This window comes from Desmodus rotundus, chromosome 11 (assembly GCF_022682495.2).
Source record: "Desmodus rotundus isolate HL8 chromosome 11, HLdesRot8A.1, whole genome shotgun sequence".
NCBI classification, from domain to species: Eukaryota; Metazoa; Chordata; class Mammalia; order Chiroptera; family Phyllostomidae; genus Desmodus; species Desmodus rotundus.
This window is the reverse complement of record NC_071397.1, coordinates 60,530,133-60,552,997: the sequence shown is the minus strand read 5'-3', so window position 1 is coordinate 60,552,997 and position 22,865 is coordinate 60,530,133. Positions and strand designations below refer to the sequence as shown.

At 40.5% G+C, this 22,865-nt stretch overlaps 1 protein-coding gene across 3 annotated transcripts in view; it reads right to left on the bottom strand.

The window, feature by feature from the left end:
* SOBP (sine oculis binding protein homolog) overlaps window positions 1–22,865 on the bottom strand; it is a 158,441-nt gene that overhangs the window by 102,921 nt on the left and 32,655 nt on the right. For all 3 annotated transcript variants that reach the window (XM_045188651.3, XM_053913585.2, XM_053913586.2), the window contains exon 4: window positions 15,882–16,033. In XM_045188651.3, coding sequence (XP_045044586.2) covers window positions 15,882–16,033 — 152 coding nt within the window. The remainder of the gene's footprint in view (window positions 1–15,881; window positions 16,034–22,865) is intronic.

Here is a 22,865-nt window from a genome sequence, read left to right as displayed (position 1 = left end):
CTCTGAGCATAAACAGCGTCTCAGATTTCTACGTTCTGCGGCATCCAGCCCTGAGATCCATAGGTCCCAGACTCTGAGAATTTAACTGAGTTTCTGGTTCATTCACTGGTTTCACAGACACTGATGTGAACCCACATATGCGTTCCTGTGCTTCTCCCCAGCCTTTCACTTCCCCAACCTATTCCAGTATCTTGGCCTAAGCCACCTGGCCCTGGCCCTGCTAGCAGCAGCCCCTGACAAGGGGCTGAGTGACAGACAGAGTGATTTCAGCCTCAGCACCCCAAATCAAGATGGAAGAAACCAGTCTCTTTCCTGCCCCCGCCAGGAGCAAGCTTGGCCTTCCAGGTGTGGACAGGAGGGGCCCCATAGGTACTGGGCCATGCAAGAGTGAGTGAGGCCCATCTCTCCAAGTCTCTTTCCGTGCAGAGCTGGAATAGCACAACATGGCAGTGGCTACCACTTTCTGGGCCCCTGGATGTCCCTGGAGAGTATAGGTGATGGGGCAAACTGTAACAATGACTTTGATACAGGTTTTATTCAGTATGTCACCTCATGTCTCTGTGTACATAGGGAGAAAGAAACTGAGGTCTACACCACCACTACCAACCCTGAACAAATATAAAGACAAATACGTAGACCCTGGGGATGTCACAGATCTCCTTGGCCAGAGCTGAATCCGTGGTCATGAGGAATTCAACTTAACTGATATTTATTAAGTGCTAAATGGTTGCTTTAGAAATGTAAAGAAAGTGAGCAAAAGGGCTGGACTGAGGAGGGGAGCTCCACATGTGGAGGAATGGAAATGTTAACTTAAGCTCTACCTCTGTTTACTTTTGTGCACTTTAATTATCTTCTCTCATCACGTTTAATATGAAACGATGCCCGAAATGAAACACTGTAAGGCATCCAAACATTTCATCCAACTCTTCCTGAATTTCTATTTAATTCTGGTTGTCTTGATTTAAGCCTCAATAAATACAAATAATGTCTATGAGCTCCATCCCTGGTAGAGGGCTTGGGAGTATGCCTCCTCCTAATTAATTCTCTGGGTTTTATCTGTTTTTAATTCACTCTTTAAGTCAAGTTCAATTCTCTGGAATTTGGGAAGCCAATTTTTTTTCTACTTATTCATCAAGTCAAGGTAAAGAAAAGTGAAAAACATATTGGTACAAGGCTTTCTCTGGTGCCAACAGGCCCTAAGACAGGGGCTGCTTCTTTTGTTAATCAGTATTGAGTATCTGGTTTGAAGTTCCATTAGACATACAGCAGTTGTGTCTGCTGCTTTCCCATTTGATTCACAAATTCCGCATACTTGATATACTCTCCATGGTAGCACTTTCCCCAGAAGTACCCAGTCGGCCAACTAAATCATGCCCCTGGGGAGCTAGTCCACCTTCTCTGTGTTCCCTTCACCTAAAATGGTCTAAAGCGCCGCTTCCCTGGGGCACGCCTCGTCGGCTGCATGGTGCGACACAAAGGCAGAAATGCTCTACCAGCCCAGAAGCTCATCCACTGGAACCCCGAAGCATGCCATCTGAATATCTTACTGCAAGACTGGGAGCCGCTCACAATGGCTATACATGATCATTAACAACGGGCTTGCATTTCCAGGGCTGCCTCGGTGGGTTAATATATGCACTACATATTAAACCATCTGCCATGATGTTGGACCCAGTCTGTCTCCATGGTGGCCAATTTGCAAAGGTTACTTACCCCTGAGTGTTAAGAGGCACAGTACACTTTCCGTTTTTTTACCTTTTTAATACATTTACCTTTATCAACTCTTCAGTTTTATTATTGGTTCTTTCATTCTCGACAGTATACCTTTTCAGGCTCTGATATCCCATATTTATATAGCCTGGAGTCTAATGGAAATATATTTAATCCTCTATGTCAAGTCTTCTGAAGTTTGGCCATAGCCTTTAGTACAAATGGGGTTAAAGAGGGATGAGCTACACAGTTCCTGTGAAGACAGGACAAAGCCCGATGGTCAGCCTGTTGTTTGATGTGCTTTTTGTCCACTTGAAAAAACTGTCTTTAACGCAAATATTTAAAAGGTTTGTTTGTGTTGTTGTTGTTTTTACTCTAGTCAGGAGCACAGTTGAGCCCCCTTCACACTGGACCGAGTTCCCCTCACCGGGGAGGCTGACAGGCAGCCTCTATCAGGAAGTATGAGGACTGAACTTTTTGCCCCTGTGAGTTGGCTGACAGCTCAGCGAATGGAACTGCATCTCATGTCAGGTTACCTCATTATATTTATATATTTGTAGAGCAGGGTTTGTTTTGGGGGGATGGGAGGCGGAGGTAATCCTTTGTGGTTTTTGAAATGAAAGCAACTTAGAGAAAGTGGCAAACTTCCCCTCCTTCCTGTCATCTACTTCCAAATAAGCAATCAGTATATTAAATGTCACTATTCCTAATATAAATAAATCCCTGGGACGGTATGCTGTTAATTCATCTGTATTCTGAGGAGTATCATCCACTCCTTACCCAGGTTCTTAATCCCAGGCAATACTTTATTCCTTGCCTTGGGTTATTTATTTTCCTCAAGGGTCTTTTTGGAGAGAGTATGCCAAACTTTAAGTGAATAATTTGGATTTTGAAAAGCCAAACAGCTCACCTTCCTTTTTGCTCAGCTATATTGGGTCATTTTTATTTAGGTTTCCATTGACTGCTAACTCAAGACACAAGTACTGTTTTCTCTGCTGGGAGAAGGCTGCTCAGAGGGCAGCCCTGCAAACGTACTGTTCGGTTACGCACCAGAGTCGGGCTTCTCCACAATTATAATGGCAGCTCCCCAGTCTCAAACCCAGAGACTTGCGGTGTACACGTACGTGTGTGTGCCCTGGCACGGGCACAGGCACACACTTGGAGGACTGCATCCATAAGCCCTCAGGGGCACCCTCGCAAGAGGCTGGAGGCCCTCCTACGCCAGGGATTTCCCCGTTCTCAGGTATGCCTGCAATTTTTAATAATACTACCGGCAACACCACACTTTATTTCCTTCCTATGCTTTGGACCTTCTGATTTATGGCACTTAAGCTCCTTGAATTTGCTCCAGCTGATTTTGCTCAGGGACCTGAATCACCATTTAAGTGGCATCAAATCCCTATAAAAACTGCCCTGCATCAAAGATACAGGACAGGGAGCCACACCCAACTCTCCACAAACCGCATCTTTCTCTTACACAGCTTTCTCCCTTTTACTATTGTTGTCTCCACATTGTGTCTGTGGAAACGTAAATTGATAGACTTGTTGGCTGACAATGACATTCATAACAAAACACTTTAAAATATGTATATCCACTGATCCAGCAATGCCATTTCTACATATTTATTTAGTCTACATATTTACTCTGTGTAGTTATTTCTATATACTTATCTTATAGATCTTTATTCAGCAGAAGTAATTATGAGCGTGTCCAAATATTTAGCTACAAATACGTACTGTCATGTTATTTCTGACCAAGCACTTTTACCCTGATGAATTACTCTTTCCTAGTATGGGTGCTTCTGCCTTTGGGATGAACTAATTAAGACAGCAGCAGGGACTCAGCTAATTTCACATGTACATGTACATGTGTTTGTACATCATTAAATATTTTACATGAGATTATTTTAAAATGATACACAGTTATTTCACGGTAAAAAGTGCCACAATTTAATAATTCCCATATTATTATATATTTAAGTTTTTATAATTATTTGGAGTCTGACATTGCTTTCAGATTTGCTTAGGGCACACCTTCTGGTATCCAATGTACATAAGCACGTTGTGATTTTTCACTATCTTTGGTTGTTTCTTGAAATGTAATCTGTCTGCCCTCTCCCATTGGTTTTTTAACATGTCTTCCAAGTTTCCTGAGACAGATTTTTCACTTTTCTAAAGGATGCCTTTTTAGTACTAATAAAACTTTCATATTTGTCTGCTTAATCACGCCAGCTTCACTGTCCCCTTTTTACTTTTTCGTTTTTGGCTCAGAGGTATAGGAACCATCTGTGCCTCTAAAACAGTTTGCTTAAATAGCCTCCAGGCAGATTTTATGGTTTTTAAGTTTTTTACTTTAACCTTCAGCCTGCTGTTAGCCATTTTCATCACAGTTTTAAAATCAGCCTCTTTTGGAAACCACTGTCACTAGATGAGGTTTTCAGAAGTTACTGGAACCAGAGAGGCAGCTGCAGACTCCAGCTGAACCGCACTGCGATGCCCAGTGAGTCGTCCGAGGCAGCTGCAGGTATGGTTAGCCTTGGTGAGGGTCAGCTCCTCTCTTTGGCAACATGAAGAGCGATGCAGAGACCTTTCATTTGAAATACCCGTCTCCACATCACCCAGTTAAGACTCAGGACGGTAGTATCTGAATTAGTTACCTGTCTATTTATGTATCACTACATTTCTGTGGAGCTGTCATAATGATCCTAAGCGCTAACTGAGACACCACGCTGAAACAAAGAACACCGAGAAAGGGAGGAGGACCCCTTTTTTCCCGCCACACCACTCTGCCACGAGAATCACCCTCTGTTCCTGTGCCGGCAGACATGCCGTTCTGTCTCCATTTTACCAGTTGTCTAGTCTGGGGACCTGAGTGTCCATAAGCACACCTCTACCCTGGAATGTATGGTCACCCAAACTTCCTGTGTGTCTCTGCATTAATGTTAACATTGCTCTTTCCCTCTGTAACAGAACTGCATCTCCTCCCACACCTAGCAGGAGGTAGAGTGGGATCTGCCCTTTCTGTGGCTCTTTCCATCAAAAAGTAACTTAGCCCATTTATTTTCAATCATCCACCCATACTGGTCAGACAGTAATTACATTATCCTCCTCTCTCAAACCAGTGCATTCTCACCCATTCTTTTCTCTGTTGTCGTTGCTGCCTTTCTGATACATTTGATAATTAAAAGCACTCAGGCTCTTAGCGTTATCATTCATTTTATTATTAGTTATTTATAAAATGCTTCCACCTTCAGGAGTTACAAGCTGTCACTACACTTCCTGAAATAAATTAGTAATAATATGCTGACAGCTGAGTGAAAAGTCACTGAAGGCAGAAGCCAACGAATCCCCGAGGGTTGATAGAATGAATGAATGAATGAATGAATGAGTACTCAAACAAATGGATAAATGGGATTATTGTTCCAGGGAATATTTGTTTGTCTGATTCCTTGTTTGTAGGTAACATTTCATTCCTTCACAGAGAATGCAAATTAGCAAAGAAGTGGCACCTCTGGGCCAGAATTAGATATCCCGCTGCTGTGTCCTCAGCCCAGTAGCTCTTCCTTCCTCTCCTCATGTACTGAACATCTCTTTGGGGAAGCTTCCAGATCCCTGACTAGTCAAATCTCCCTGCCCGTGGCCCTCTTAGCACTGTGCCCATGCAATCACAGCCCTCATCACAGTGGCAATTTCACATCCGTGTTTTCGTTTCAATAAGTGCCTGTCTCCCACTGGACTGTAAGCTTCATGAGAGCAGGAACCAGGTGTTTGTTGTCCACTGTGACTCCAATATGACTAGCACAGGTCCTGGCACATAGTAGTTGTTCAACAAATATTGGTTGAATTAATTAATTAACTGTGAAAGTTGCAGCCTTCAGGGTTTCTGCTCCACTGGCCACCTGAACTTAATGCATTCAGCCTCAGACTAAATCACAATTGGCTGGAATACTTCCCTTTCCCTTCTGTTGAGCACAGGGATTTCAGTGGCAGAGGAAGTCGCTTAAATGTGTGGGCGAGCAGCCTAACTCTTGATGGGTAACAGCAGCCTCATCACATCACGCACCCCATCCCAGGTATCTGCCTCCCCACATTCAATATGGCCCTTGGCCAACACCCCCCAGGCCACTTAAACTACGGGGGTGGGGAATAGGTTTACAGCTGTGAGTACTCGAAACAGTTTACTCTTGTGTTGTTTATTAATTACTGCATTGTATGAACCGCAAACCTACTTTTGCCCCACCCTATATACACGGGATTGCTGTTCTAACTGCACCACTGTTCCTCTTCATAAATGAGCATATCTAATAGCTCATTTGTCTTAATTCCGAATAATCTCATGTTATAAGGAGTACAAAAAATACAGAAAAAGTCAGCACTTTGATCCTGGTATGAAAGCCAACATTCTCATCACGTTTTCAGAGCAGCTGTCCCTGGAGAAGTTCATCTAGGTGCCCTATGACGAATGTTAACCACATTTTCTATCTTTCAACCCACACCTGGACTCCAGTTTCCTTCTGCCACAGGACAGGAGCAGATGGGCACGACTCGTACGTTGTGTAAAGTATTCAGCCTCGTGAGATAACCTCAGAGGGTCACCTGTCCTTCTCGCTCATGGATACCTGCTGGCACCTGGCATCAGCTGTCATTCTGACCCCTTCCCTCTTTCAATCAGTTCCAGATTTTCATTCTGGGGACTTCCCTTCCCCATACAGGCTTTAGAGGAAAACGAGTCCAACTCCAACATCAGAGGGAAACCCTGACTGGCTTAGGCTAATCGGAACACCCTTTGCTCCAGTTCAGGCATGAGCTTGTGACCTGGAACCCTAGTCACTCTGTCTTCTATCAGATGTTACAAGGAAGCACACAGCCCTGATGGCTGCTGGTAGTCATCCCAAGACCTCTGAGGAACTTGCCTTGGGAGATGGCCAACACTCTACAGAAGAATACAGAAATGGGAAGACGTGAGACCATGCTAAGACCAGCGCACTGCAGGATTAACCTACCTGAAGTAAACCCTGACTTAGTACTTCTCAGGTCCACCAAATAAAAGATGCCGTAAGTAATATTTAAACCAGTTTGAGTTGGGTCCTCTTTTACTTGCATAAAAATTCCTGATACATCTTATAAGTAATCACCAAATTAGGTAGACTCTTAAAATAAAATAAACTTCAGAATAATTCCTTTACCCAAAGATATTCCCTTCAAAGTACCATCTTTTTTTCATCACACTACTTCTAGGGGTAGAGCATACAAAGACCTGTGGGTGCTAAGGACTTGGGTTCTGCATCGAGCTTGCCTTCTGAGGCCTTAACCTCCGCACTAGTAGATGGGCAAGCTCCATCTACTCTACAGAAGTAAAATCACTGTGTCAGAGCATTAACCCACAACATCCATCCCTGGTTCACTTCCTCCAACACTTTCAAAGAAAAAAAAAACCTAACTAAATTGGTTCAACACACTTTTGCTACTGGGAAACGTTTCATAACCACTAGTGAATAATTCAGTGAATACAATATTTTTAGTTTTCTATTGCCAGGCACACTCAACTTTGATGAGAATGCTGTTTGCCTTTGTTACTCTTCAAATCCCCCTTTCATCCAGGATCTTACATTTTAAATGTATTACTTCCTTAACAGAGATCCAGTCAACAATGAAAATCAGATCATGTCACACATTGTGCTCAATACTTCTCAATAGCTGCCGACACATCTGGAATAAAGTCCAAACTCTTACCTCTCTGGTCTAAGTCACCTGGCCTCTAACTGCCTTGGTCTTTCAACTCCAGTCTGACCTTCTTGACAAAAATGTCAAGCCTATTCCTGCCTGAGGACCTCTGCTTTTTCCTTGCACGCCCTCTTCTCTGAAATTCTCTGCTACAGGCTCTTCAGATGACTAGCTCTATCACTTCATTCTGTCCCTACCCCCCCATCAGCTCCTCAGACATAACCTCTGTGGCCACCGGATGTAAAACAGCGCCCTTTCAGTGTCCAGCCCCTCACGCTCCTTTTTCTTCATCGCAGTTATCATTGCAGTTATATGGATTCCTGAGGTTGTGTTATCCAGTTACATATTTTTAACTTATAAATTATCTATCTCCCTTAGAGAATAGAATTTAAGTCCCTTCAAGTCAGGGACTTTTCTCTTGTTTAATAATAATCCACCAAACCTGTGCACAGGTTTGGTGGATTAACAGTGCACAGCACATTATAGGGGCTCAACATATCATTTTATTTTATTGTTTAAAGAATAAACGCATGAATAAATCACAAGGATTTTTTAAAAATCTTGGCTATAAAACAAATAAAACAGCATCACAGGGGAACCCATCTCCTGTTGGGCAAACCGCCCTTGTCTTCAACTATTTGCCCAGCTTTATCTATCCCACCCCTGGGTCCCTGCATCCCTAAACCCTTTAACACCAATAACTTAAATTGCTCCAACTCGTGAAACACATCATCCTACAGATGATCACAGAAAGTGCCAGAGCCTTCCAAGATTCTTAAAGTGTTGGCTGTGCAGTCATAGAACTGCTCACTGTATTTTAAAAATATGAAATCATTGTATCACAATATATTATAAGACAAGTCACTACTTTATTATGGAATGTTTGGCAAAAGACCTGTGAAGCAAATAAATAGTTATCAGACCTTAACATTCCCATTCCCATTATCCACTGACCCCCCCCCCTCCCAAATACATTTACTGGGGTAGGATCCAGCTCTGTCAATGCTAATTAGCTAATCAAGAACAGGAAACACTAAGAAAGTTCACGTGACAAAAATTATGTATAAAAATCTGATTTACATCATAATTCTAACTCTGTGGAAAAAAAAATACTCATTTCAAAGTCAAGGCAGTAGTTTTTCCACAATCAAAAGTGGTTTAAATACTTCTAAATACATTTCAACATATTTATGAAGAAATTCTCCTACATGTCTCCAAATCTCTCTCATAAATCAGTATAATGTTTCCGAAGCACATTCGGAAGTAAAAAATTCATATCTACCAACTATATTTTCCTCTATTAGAACCGGAATTAAGCAGAAAATATATTAACGCATGAATTTATGATAGGAGTGGTTAACTCTTAGCCATAGCAAGCTAATGAGGAGTATTTTATCAGGGAATGACTAATCAGGGCTCTCTAACACTATACGATTTGACATTTTGAAGACTTCATCATGAACGGATTTTATCCCCTTATTTACTTTTCATCATGGAGATGCCTTCCAAAGGCATCTAACTACATGTTAGAATAAACATCATTCTTAAGCTTAATCTTGTTGCTTCAAAGAAATGTTACTTGGAGAATATTCCATAGCTTTTAAAACTAGTCCTCACAGAAGCAGCACCATGATCATGTCGTCTCAGACTTGGAAGCCTGGGTCCAGCCAACCCTCCGTCAGTGGCAAGATGGCATGCAAAGCCTGGGAGCTTGTGATTCCTGGGCACGGGCTTGCCCTCCCAGCCATTGATTATCTCCATCTTTGTTAAAGACTGCAGGAGTTTCATTTAACTAGAGTGCTCAGTAAATCGCAGCAGAGTTCAAGCATCTTTTATAGATTCATTAAACCATTGATCTGCCTTCTAGTGCTTGCAGTGGTGCCCTGGCCCACAGCCTGTGTTTACAGAGAATGCAACAGACTGACGTTTGTAATCTCCAAGGGCAGCCTGTCAGCAGCCATTAGTTTCCACTGCGTGCGTGGCCACCAAAGGGGGCACTGTAACATGGGAGTTTCCCACTGTCGGTCTGACCTGTCGGGGCAGAAATTAAGTGGCCATCTGCAGCAAGATTTTCTTTATTCCATCCTAATTTGTGATAACATCAACAAAGAGCGAAGAGTCCAAGGAACAAAGAATTACACATGGCTTGCCCAGTTCACACATCTGCTTATGTGAACAAAAGCTATCCAGAGATGGGAGAAAAATAAAAATAATCACAGGTGTGCCTACAGTGTGCGTCTCCTGCGTATGGCACTCTCGAGTGTATTAGGGTTTGTGACCAGACACTGCAAGTGTATGAGAGAAATTCTGGACTCAAACTACTACCTTAAAATATCTCAAGGCAAGCCACCTGGCTGGCCTGTCTTATGCATGCACTTATTTAGACAGTTAACATTTTTAACAACACATTTGCATTAACAGAGCATAAACTACAATCCTAGGAAAATGCACAATCATTCCCTCATGGCTTCTCTGGACAGTGCACTAAGTCCTCTTATAAACGTCTTCTCCCTCGGGTCTTTATTAATATAATAATGAGATCTCATGACACCTTCCTTTTAAGGTCAGGCACAAGAGTAACTCTGTGCTCGAGGCAGCCTATGGTGGGGGAAGTGCATCAAACCGTCCCATTAGATAATTATTTAAATGCTCATTCTTCAGATAAAGCTGAACACTGTTAGCAGCAAGGTGAGAAAGTTGGCAATGCAAGTGACTGGATCAATAAGGAAAATGCATGTCCCAAATAACTGGATCCATTCCTGATCATTTGTTTCACTGAGCTGCCCGCTCTCCAAACAGGCAGCCAGACTACGAACTCAAAGCATGCACATTCATCATTCTACAGCCACAGTCACCAGAACACAATGTAGCTGATGCAATCTGACACTGTGGTTAATGTTAAAAGGGACCGTGCCTTTGAGATGGATTGGATAATTACTGGCAGCTCAGATGAGAAAAACTTGATTTAAGTGTAGAGCATTAGCTATCACCAGAAGGACGGCCAGCGATTGACTGGGTCTGGAAATTAACATTCAAGCATATATGTCAATAGCCCTGTGTATTGATCTCTGGGGGTCCAATTCAGATCTATTAAAAATCCCCCTCTTCCTTCTGCTTGTTGAAAAAAAAAATGTTGACTGGGACTTGAAACTGTTTAGACTTTTATCATCTCTTCATCTTTAATCTAAAATGTCTAATATGGTTCAGAAGTTGACATCCGTTCTGGGAAATTGATTAGAATTCTTTCTCTGTTTGCCACCACAACCTCCCAAAACATGGCCCATTTAAATCTAGATGTGGTTGCTATTCCTTTCTTTCAGTCCAAACCCCCTTGCCCCACTGTGCCTGTGTTCCAGGTAGCCCTGAGACAGGTATTTCTCGAGTGGTACTCCTGTGCTCTGGTAAACAGAAAGATCACGTGCCTCTCCCCCAGAGCTTCAGATGACTTCCTAGCATAGTGTCCCCCTCAGCATGGAACTCTTTCTGGCTTTTTTTTTAAAGAGTCTAGGCATCACTTTAACCTGACCTACATCTTACTTCACTAGCCAGAATTCCCCTGCTTTAACCCCAGCCTAACACCTTCCCCTTCCTCTACTATTGCTTTTTTCACAGGCTCTCATTTTTAGCAGCTCTTCAATATTCCATTCCATACTTCCAAATACTAAAAAACAGGAAAACCACTGGGTTTGTTTTCTCCCCAAAGTCTCCCTGTTTTTGTGACCAAAAGGGAACTCAGCCAGCTGGTCTGCAGGCTAAAACATGGGAGGCAGAGGCCACCCACCCTACAGGCAGGCTTTAGGTGGGCTTGCAGCACAATTCCAAGGGACACTACAGAACCAAAGCAATCGTCCTGCAGGTAGACAGACCCAAAAGGCTCCTTGGTGCCCCTAAAAACAAAGTGAACCCATGGGAAGAACTCTGATGCTCTGTGGGCACATTTACTTGTCAGTCAAGAATATTTGCAAACCACTGGCAGAAGCAAGTCTGTGGCCTGAGCTTCAGGCCGTCAGGGGACGTTAATTACAAGTAATTTCTTAATGTCCTTCCCCAAACCTTCATGAATGATAGCCATTTTGCAAATTAAACCTTGCAGGTGTTTAAAGGAAAAAAAAGTAGGCAGATTAATCACTAGATTAACAGAGCAATTGTTACACATTTCTTCTGCACTACTAGATTCTATAATTAAGTCTGAAACTGAGAATCTTTCCCAGGATATATTCAAGTTTAATAAAAAAGACCAATATTCTAAATAAAATGAAACTGCAAATAATATGATGATACGTGCTAATTAGCAATGGGTTCTCCCAAAAGAGATCTCTTCTAAGAAGAGATCACTGTGTACCCAGGGATATAGTTTGAAAGTAAAAGAAATGCTTATTATACAATATTTTCCTCATTGAATATTTGTTATTATTATCATGATTGTTAGGAGATCTTAATGATGTCATCTGCAAATGTTTGTTTATATAACCTTTTTGTTTTTAATTCATCTTTATCCTTATCTCTTATCCTCATAGGTTTCTTCCCAGTACGATTTTTGAGGGAACAGCAAAATTATGATATTGAAGAAGTGTTTCTATCTATTCTTGTCTCGAATTATATAAAAACTAGAACAGGGAAGCAAAATTTTTGTGTTCTTGGGAATTTGTGTTATTACTGAAGTTCAATGCCACTAATCCATAAAGAATGCTATAAATGTGTGACCTGAACAAGGCAAGAAAACCATCACCCTTTACATTCCTGCATGGCCATCTGTCTTGAGTGCTGATTTCCTGCTTGATTTTTGGACATAGGATATGCAGAAGGAAAAAAACAAGCACAGGATATTTGGAAATGACTACTATGTGTAGTCTTGCTTGTTACTCTCGCTCTTAAAGGGATAATGGTTATATGGTATTACTACCTTAGTAAAGAATATTTTTTAAGTGTCTGTCATTGTGCAAAGTAGAATGGGCCTTAGTTGGACTAAACACTTCAGCATCTCCTGCAAAACCACCAAGTAGTCTCTACAACCTTCCGGCTCCTAGGTGGCTCACTAGGCTAGAAATGTTCTCAAGCCCTTCTCTACTTGCGGCCTCAAAAAGGGGCTGGGAAAAGAGTTATTACTTCCCTGACAAATCTCGAGTGCCTCTAGTAATGACACTGACATCCCATTGTTTGGCCAATGCACAGGCTACAAAAGGATTTTTCTAACCCACTGTTTTAAAAACTTTTGAGGTAGAAATTGAGCCTGTTGGGGACAAGGATCCAAAAATATATAATTATTAATTCACACTATACACTTCTTGGAGCCGACATCCTGAAATGTGTGAGCTAGTAGTGAGGTTTATTAAAGGAATATAGCTGTGATGCACCATCCTGTCCCGGCAAAAGCATTTTGAAGAAAGCCTATGTCCCTATAGCAATCCAAACCACTCTTCAAATAAAATTTTAAATTTGCTTTAAAAATATAACTTACATGCCATAAAGGGTTAAGTTGACTTCAATTCATCCAACCTTACTTCCTAATGCCAAGGTTTGTAAGAGACAGATATGACATTCTTAACATACTCCATCATGGGAACCCAAAGACAAAGAAGGTTCAAGAAGCAAATGAAATTTGGAGTCAATTTTCAGTGGGTCTTCATTTTGAGAGTTGGGCTATTTTTGTCCTTGTTTTTACAGAAAATCAGTCCCCGCTTCTGTGCCCAAGCACTTGTGAAAAGAAGATCAGGGGCACCATGGCCACAGCTGTCCATTTTACATTCACAAATGCAGGTGTTGCTCAGATACAAAACAGAGGTCAGCTGAATACTGCTCCTAATTAGCTACCTTTTTTACTAGGATTTTTCTTTGTGAAGTTATGCATGCAATTTGGGTTCAACTTAGAGACCATTTTTTGATCCCAGCATGCTATCCACCAAGAAGCGGGCTGTCGTTATAAAGAGTAATTTAAAGCATAGTTAATTTCACATGTTTTTTAAAAAAAAATCTACATCATACCTAAGGCAAAATTCTGTTCTATGTACACATTATTTATTCTTTTCCATCCACTTCTCAGTATTTAGAAGTGTAGCATTTAGCCAGATAATCTTTTATGTAGGAATGGGAAAAATTTTGCCCTTTTTCTAGGATTAAGAAAGGCCACAATTTTAATAATGAGGACTAAGGACTTTGTTAAATGGTACAAGAGAAGTAGCTATCTGCCATTGTGTTCAGTGGGGAACACCCTGGGGCTGATTTACAGTTCTTAGAAATGGCAGGATGGAGACTGGTATCTAATACAATCCATTAGGAAACCCAAGCCCTACATGAAATGACCACAAAATCCTATCAGTTAACAGAAATGCAGCAGCTGTACATGTTTATTGTAATACAATAGGATATTGTTACAGAGATAACACTCTTAAAATTTAGGGGGGGAAAAGAATCCAGCAAGTGATGTGGACAGTTTATTTCTCTATTTGAAAAATGAGAACGTATATAGTGTGGCAGAGCTTTGGAATACATAAATAAGCATGAAGACTGCAGAGAAGACAGGTATTGTGTGTACACTAATGGGCTGCTGGGATCTGCCGTCAAACTTCAAGCCACTGTGACTCCCAGGGTTTGCAGGATGTTCAAAGAACTACCCCAATAACTTCTTGCAAGAAGTGAAAGAGAATGCTCCTCCTCCTCTAGCTGATTTTACCTACTATAAGTATCCCAAATGTTAAGTCTTATCTTGTCTCCCAGTTATCCGTTTTATAAAGCTGTATGCTATGGAAGTTTAAATTCTGTTTGACCTCAGACTTTATAATGATGTAATATTACATATGACTTACAATGATGCAAATTTATATGGTATTATTATATGTGGTATTTTATATATATTATTCTAGGCTGTTTTCCAATTGAATCATGTGACTTTCTTCAAAGGCTTACTAAAGTAAAACCACTTCGCGAAGTATAACAACACGTACCACAAGGACTATGACAAATTCATCTTGCTGGATTTTATTCACTACAGATAGTCTACCAAGATTCAGACCTAAAACCCTTCAGAATCATAGACAAAACCCCCCATTCTCTAACCATCTTCTAGGATGGAATGCAAAGTATTTTGTTGTGGTAAGTAGAGCTTTGAAGACAAAAGTGCTGAGTCCATTCCTGTGATTGTTACCCCAGTGTTCAGCAGTCAAAAGGGGAGCCCCAGGGTCTTAGAGATCATTTTAATCCTTGTATTTTAAAGCAAACTATGCATTGCTCTTACCACCCTCCTCTGAAGCCTCGCTGGCCCCTCCCAAAGGACTGTGAATTTGACTGGTGACTGTCCCAGAAGAATTGCAGTTCCCTTACTTGCCTTCCTGTTCCAGTGAAGATTATGAACCTAGTTCTTAGAGACTGTTACTAAAATTCCACCCTACCGAATCCTAATTCTTTCAGCAATCTATTTTTTTGACAGAATGATGTGACCCAAATATGCAGGAAATAATTTGCTGCAACAGTGCTTCTTGTAATGCAATGAGCCAGAGATTAGCATTTCAGGATTGCAAATATCAGACTTAAAAATAATAACTGTTTGCTTCAAGAAAGAACAGATTTTGATCTTGTATTATGGAAATGGAAATGCTCAGCAAAGTGTGGACAGTTCTATGAATTGAGGAAGCTTTACAGATCAATGGAAAATAATCAAGAAGTAGCAATTTACTTCAGTAATTGGTGGCAAAATGGGGTGTGTGTATGTATGTGTGTGGGAGTGTAAAATCATCATGCATTCCATTTCCCATCAGTGGAGGCTAATACTATTCTACAAGGACATTTTCAAATCTGAGATGTCTTAAAACAAACAAACAAAACAAAACAAAAAAACTATGACTATGGCTGTTCCTGTGTTCACCCACCATGCTTCTCACAAACGCTTGGCTATGTGAGCGATGCCGGTTCTTGAATCCATTCTTCCACCTTTCCTCAATATCAATCAACTTTAATATAAGGTGTCAAGAGAGACTTGACATGTTTCTTGATTAGAATTGTGGATCGGATTTTGGAAAGAGCCAGAGCATTATTTCCCTTGGGAACAAGTATGAAACTGAGTAGACTAAAGCTTCATGGCCATGTGCCTGTGGCTAGTTTCTCGGCTTTGGTAAGAAATCCCTGCCACTTGTCTTTCGGGATGCTAGTCTAAGCATTCTACTGCTGGGGAGTCACTGTCACTTAGGATATAGCCGCTGCGATCACCATATCCTCATCAGATTCATTCACCCTCTCAGAATTCAAACACCAAAACAAGAGAAACTGAAGAACAGGTTATTTTATACATTAGAAGGGGGTTCCTTATTCCAAAAGGTAAAGTATGACAGAGAAAGAGGACAGAAAAAAACAGAAAGAATAAAAGGTGCTCAGTGTTTTCAGCTAGAGGCTAAGAGGCACATGCGCACGTGGTCTGGTGAGGCCTGCGTGGCCGCCTCCCTCTACTGTGGTCTTACCTTATTTCTCTTGAAGTAGGCTCGTCGGCAGGCCGCAAAGCACTTCTCGCTGCAGAAGCTTTTCACCTCACTTCCCATACTCAGGGAATAGCGCTTGATTCCCACTTTCTGGCACCAGGCACACATTATTTGTACATTTGACACATCATCTTCTATAATAAAAGTATAAGAAAAATGTTCATATCAGAAGCAAACATCCCTTCAAACTTAGATACACCCTGAACCTGAAAGAGCTACTCGAGGTCTGATTTTAATCTCCGCGCCTCACCACTTTCCGACCTAGTAGAACAGCCAGTTCTTAGTGGGAGGACTCAGTGCTTTTGCTTTTTCTTTTCTTTTTTTTTTTAAGTTGGCTTTTAAGTTTCCAAAAGACATCATTTACTTAAAAACCAGAGCATGACTACAGAGTCATGAAAGTTCCTAGGGCTTCTTGGCCTGGTAAAAATGCTTATTCCAACCAGGCTCAGTACTTGCTCAGAAGCTTGTAAAAAATGACCCATTTCTTCAAAGGTACTGCTGAAAGCCTCTGAGAGCTACATTGGGTGGGGCACCACACCCACACGTGTGATGTCCTAATGTGAACCTTGACGGTCAGGAGCCAGGATCAATCTTGGCGTGCTCCCTATTCCTGTTACATGGTGTGGGGTGTTATTCACTCTTGCAATACAATGATTCCCAAATGATGTGGTTAGTCAAAAAAGGAAAGATGTGAGTGGCCAGATTCTGCCAAGGGAAAGGCTGTGGTCTGGCTTACTCAGGAGTCTCCTAGGATGCAGCCTTCCCATGTGGTGTCCCCAGGCAGGTGTAGGCCTGATTTTAATTCTTCTCCGTGTGATATGTGCGGTTCATGGTCCCCGGATAGAGAAATAGCAATGGGAGGTGTCAGCCATGGGACCTGCCTAGAACCTTCTTAGCCAGACTGGTGGTCCTCATGTCTTCTGTGGGACCTGTCACCATGTCATGGGATGCTCAGAATGATGTTAGGTGGTGTGCAGATATTTTCAACATTTAAAATACTGTATTTCTTTTTATTTGTAAGAAAACAAATTTCAGTAGTACAAGTCCATGATATCACAGATACTACTGCTTAAAACCAATAAAACCTTTTCAAGTGAGTCAGTTAATAAAATGTAATAGTAAATTATAATGCAGGTAGTAAGAAGTTATGACAAATAGGTGATGGCAATATTCAAATGGCTGAAGTCTGAAACATTGGTGGGGGACTAAAAGGGAACTTTTAAGTAGAGGTCTAAGAAATAGTTCCTTGTGGTCTCCTATAGGCTTTTGCTATATCCTGAGTTTAATTGATTCTCCCAATTGACAAAGTACAGGTGTCCAACTGATTGTCACTACTAGCCACAATTCTTTGTCCTTTATGGTTTTTTTTTTTTTTACTAGCCCAGACTCACGCTCCAGACATGAATGGTAATCACAAAATCCCCAACAAGCTCTGGTATAGTGTCTGATTTCTGAATAAAAGCCCCCAAAGACTAATTGCTAAGCAAGGCCTGGTCCATGAGCTGTTGACATATTCATGGTTCATAGAGTCTGTCATGCAATCATTCCACTTCCAGGGGAAAGATTTGGTTTGAGGCAGTGCGGTCATCAGCCTGCAAAATTAGAAGCAAACTAATTTGAAGAGCAGTAATATGGCTTTTCTTCCCCTGAGTACCATCACTCAGAACTATGTGCAGCATTTTATTTACTTTAATGGAATAACTCTTATCACTGGAATCACCATTTTTATTTCACAATTACATATTGTGATTTATTATTAATTATAATGCATGAGACAATGTAAAAATGACCTTTGATGTTAATTAAACATTTTTGATAACATGTTTTTTTAAATGGAGTCAACATGAGTTTAGATATCATACAATTATTGTATTGAATCATTTGTTCTATTCAAAGAAAGCTGTATTTGTATTTTATATGATCTCTAACATGGCACCTGTCTACAGACATTTTACATGATACAAAGAATTAACAAAACTCTGTAATTTACCTTAGAGTACAGAGGAGTTTTTTTAAATTAGGTTAGAAGTGGTATAATTTTTAAATAATCATCTGTCATTAGTAAACTAACTAGCACTAATAGTTCCTTTTTTTCCCAATCCATTAGCAGCTTCAAAATTCCTGAAAAAGAAGATGATACAGCAGGACTCTCATAAATGATCCACTGGCAATAAACTGGACTGTGGTGAAATCTGTAAGGAAAAAGAAATTTATGGGGGAAATTATTTGGCCTCAGAGTTCAAGGAGGAGAACCTACTTCCCAACAAAGAACTTTAGCCATGCATTAAGGTTCCCCTCGTTGTTTCCTCCTGAATAGGCTGGTTTGAGAAAGAAAACGGACTTTTTGTGCCAGGTCTAGCACTATAATGGACGAAAACTGAAAGGACAAAGAGCAAAGAGCAAGGCTGTAACAGGGCCAGGCTTAGCCTGAGCTGGGCCTGCCCAGAGGAACGATGCACAGCGCACAAAGGCCCCTCTACGTCTCCCTCGTGTTTCGCTCCATCATCACCAGTCAGACCTGTTCGTTATTTTTTAGGGGAAGGCAAGGATACTTTCTTACAAACAAGAGACCTCACGAGTGAACAAAAAGCATAATTTTAAAGCAGATTATTTTCATAAATCATGTGTACTACAAAGTAACACTATGGGAAATTGAAACAAAAGAAATTGTGCATTTTTGCATTTGAAATTAAAAAATTCTTAGAATGGTGGTTAGCATCTGTCTTGTTAAATAATCAGTATTCCCATCCGTTTGTCATAAAACTGAGTTTCATAAAAGGCGAACACTTGAGGAAACTTCCATCAGATTTCCCTTTTTTGTCATCAAACTGTTATCCATAGCTAATGCTCCAAAGAAGTCTCTGAAAAGTGGCTTGTTCTAAAAGTTTAAGAAAACATTTTTAGGTTATCTCAGGTATTCTAGTCTTATAAAGCTCATTTTAATTAACAGTATATTTTAAAAACTAAGAATGATCTGTAGTTATATAAATTAATTCTGTCAGCTAAAACATAGCTTGAAATTCTGCCACCGGACATGAGGTGGTACCCCATCTTAAGCAGTATGACTGCACCCCTAGAAAAGTAAGATTTTCTTAAGTGCTTAACGCCAAAGGGATTGGTTCATTTCAACAACCACATTTTCTTTTTACCTGAAACCTGGGAATTATGCGCATGCTTTACATTGGCAAGAGAGAATAGGCCCCAGTGCTTTAGCTGTTCTAACTTGATCTGCTTTAAATGTTTTCACTTAAAAATATTTCTTCAAACTAGGGAAAACCTGATTCCTTATATTTAGACTCAAGGTCTGTGCCATTAGAGACTTGAGATCACCTCACAGAAGACGCACGTAACAGATTTTTCCTTACAGCCATTAGCCTATGTACTTTTCGTAGTGAAAAATGCAACAATAAATGCAAAATATTTATTGCATTAAATCACATTCCCAAAGTGAATAGTCTGTATAACGTGATAAAAATGTTCATATGATAATACCATATAAATATGCATCAGTCAAAATATGCATGTTTCAATTAATCATGAAGTTTGCACCACCTCTTTAAGGATTTAATTAAGCAAAATGTTTAAGGCATTTCGTTCCAATCTAATGTTCAAAGAACTATAGAAAATTATTCTGTTTTACATCCCAGATTAATTACTCTAAGATGAAATCAAAATTGTATTTATTTATCATAGTACAGAGAAGTATAAAATCAAGCATTTGTAGAATGCCTTGCTGAAGTTGTTTGAGAAATTGCAGTACCTGGTGACTTTTAAAAATAAGAACGACCATTGGTCAGTGCCACTGGAGGGGCATTTGAACTGGCCATGAGCACGCACTCTAGCTTACCTGACCAGAGCCCAGAGACAATCAGGAGGGCCTGATGCACCCCAAGTGACTAAACTGTAGATTTCCCATCCCTTTGCGGCTTTTGCGGGAGTCCAAAACTGAGGAACAATCTGGAAATATTTGCTAATGATGCTTCTCTCTTCCAATAGCCCCTAGAATGCACACGTCCAAATAATCACTTCAAGACTTGAACTATATTTGAGGCAAGTTGCAAGGTAGTCTGAAGTGACTCCTGTGTGTTCTCCACGCCATGAAATAAAAACATGGCACAGGCAGTACTCTGTCAATCTGTTTGCTGGAGCAGCTCTATTCAAGAACAGAATGAAGACCTGGCCTGGAAGGCAGGCAAGAAACCAGGGTTAAAGTTTGCTTTCCTTCCCGCCCTTTTTGGAATAATTCAATTTAAAAGTCCAATTTAAAAGTTTCGACAGAGTCCTATAGAAGCTTTTGTACAATTTCCTGTGTTCTAGAAGAGAACATTTAAGAATACCCAGAGAAAATTTGGACCATTGAGCCAAAAGGAAATAATCATAGCTAGCCTTATTTAGTATTTAGTAGGTGTCAGGCACAGTGCAAAATTCTTTAAATCCATCATTTAATCTTAATCACAGCCACCACCCCCAGGCAGATACTAACATTATCCACATTGGGCAGATGGGGAAAGGGAAGTTTGGAAGTTAAGTAATTTGCTCCAAATCATGCAGCCCATACATATGGAAGCCTGGATGGAGACCAGGCTGTCTGCCTCCAGAGCCCAAGCTCTTGACCACTACACCTTAAATATCACAGCTTTTCTAAGCACAGGAGGCTACTCACCATCCACACAGATTCCCCTCTACGGAAAGGACAAAAAGCTTTCATGGGTTCTGCTACTTACACAAGACACTGTTCCATGACACACTAATAGACAAAGAAAGTGGAGTCAGAAAGGTCAAAATGTCTTGAGAAGACAGCTGAAGTGTTACTCAGTATTTGATGATGGATTAAAAAAAAAAGATAAAGGCCTGCAGTGCGAACCTTTACTTGTTTATGACTGACTATAGGACTTGGATTTGGAGCAAACATTCTGTCTGAACTTTTATAGCATGTTTCACTTAAACATTCAATGAGAAAGAACCAATAATACCTGTAACTCAGAAAGCAGTCATTCTACCCACAGGCAAGTGATACTGTTCCCGACTTTCTCTTTTGTAAGGCGGGGGATCAACAGGGGAACATGGGTAAGACTGATTTTCCATGCGGGTCAGGTGGGGAACCACTTAACATCTGTAATTTCAAGGATCCCAATAAGACTATCCTAGCTTCAAAAATTATCCCTCAACTGCTCACTCAAACTAAATTCTAACATTAGAGAGTACTTTCTTTGACTAAGTATTTCTTATATCCCATTAAAACACAAATTCTCTGAGAGCAAGAGAGTTCAAAACATGTTTGTCAACAATGACATATGCTTTAAAATGAATTATTCTTTCGAAAAGTTTTCACAGAAAATGGGGAGAAGTGCTGAGGCTAGGGTTCTAATGAGGAAAACGGAGGGCAGAGGTGGGAGAGACTAGGGTACGAGGCACCTCTGGCCATTACTTTGCTATGTGTAGCCCTGGGCCGACTGTCTGATCATGCTATGGCACAATGTAAAATATTTTCCGAGTCCTTTTGAGATGTGAATATAAAGCACAGTACAAGCTGAAGGAGGTGGAAGGACTAGCACAGACTAGGGATCCCTTGAAGAGAAAAGCAACAGGCAGATCCACTTACTATAGTTTCAAGGGAGTGACGTTTTATAAGCAAGTGAGGTAACAGATATACACTGCTTTGCAACCCTAAGTCACTATCATTTGAAAGATAATGTGGTGGAGTGCAGAGACACAGAGACAGAGGACGTTGGTCAAGTATTAATATTGTCCCTTCTAGTCGTATGATGTGGCCAAGTCACCTAAGGAATAGTAATGCTCACCCTCAGTACAGCTGTGGTGAGGATCAAATGAGAGAAAGTAGGAACGTTCTGTATGTAAATGAGCCCTCCCTGGAATTACCGGCAGTTAGAGCTGTACGAAAGGAAAGGGCAGGTGTCAGCTTTATGCAGTCTGGACAGGCCCAGGTGACCGAGCACCAGTCACTTTGGTCATACGCCCTCCTATGGACGGCACCTCTAGAGCCAGTATCTCTGAATACAAAGAACAACTCAGTACTGATTAAATTTCACTAACTCAGACTATTTAAGAGTAAAGTTATTAGACTTAATAAAAGCTTCACTTACAGTTATTCTTTCTAAAAATTATTTAACTTGAATTAATAGTTGACAATGTGTTGCCAAATATATCACAGTATTGCCAGATATTCTGAAATTAATAGATGGGAATTCCTCGTAATTATTACATCAACCATCTACAAGGGTGGATCTTTCCAAGTGCCTGAGAAGTTTGCTCTTTTAAAAAATATCACAGTAACAAAAATGGAAATGTCTGCCGCCTTGGTAACTTATCAAAAATTGCCCAATAATAGAGTCTGAATTAATAGAATGTTATTGCACTTATTTCTAATTAAAAGGACAGATGCAATTAAATGATAGAGGTTCACACAACTTTGACTCTTTGTACTACCTAAAACTATCCCTGTTTTTCTTTTGGAAACAGAATTATTTAAAGTGATTTCAAAAATTTAAATAGTCTGAATCCCTCTATCTAGAGTAGTACTTAACACCAACATAAAATCTATATCTCTATAAGTAAACTAAAATTTGTTCCAGTAAGTTAAAGAAATGAGCACATACTACACAAAATGACAGAAAATGAAAAAAAATTAAATTAATTTTTAATTTTCTAATGGAATTTTTCTAGCCATTTAAAATTACTTATACATGTATTACATATATATGTAAAAGATATGACTGCAGAATGAATTAAACGTTTACATGCAGGTCCCTGCACTGGGTGACTGGTCAAGAATGTTGACTTGAATAGGACATGGCTCTGCTCCCAAGGGAACAGACAGAAAAGTACGTGACTCGCTACATGACAGGCAGAAGGTGGTAAGAGAGAGGTTCAGCAGCCTGTTAGAGCCCGCAGAGCTCAGCATTTGAGTTAGGTACTGAGGGGTTTGAAGGGGGAGAACGTTCAAGA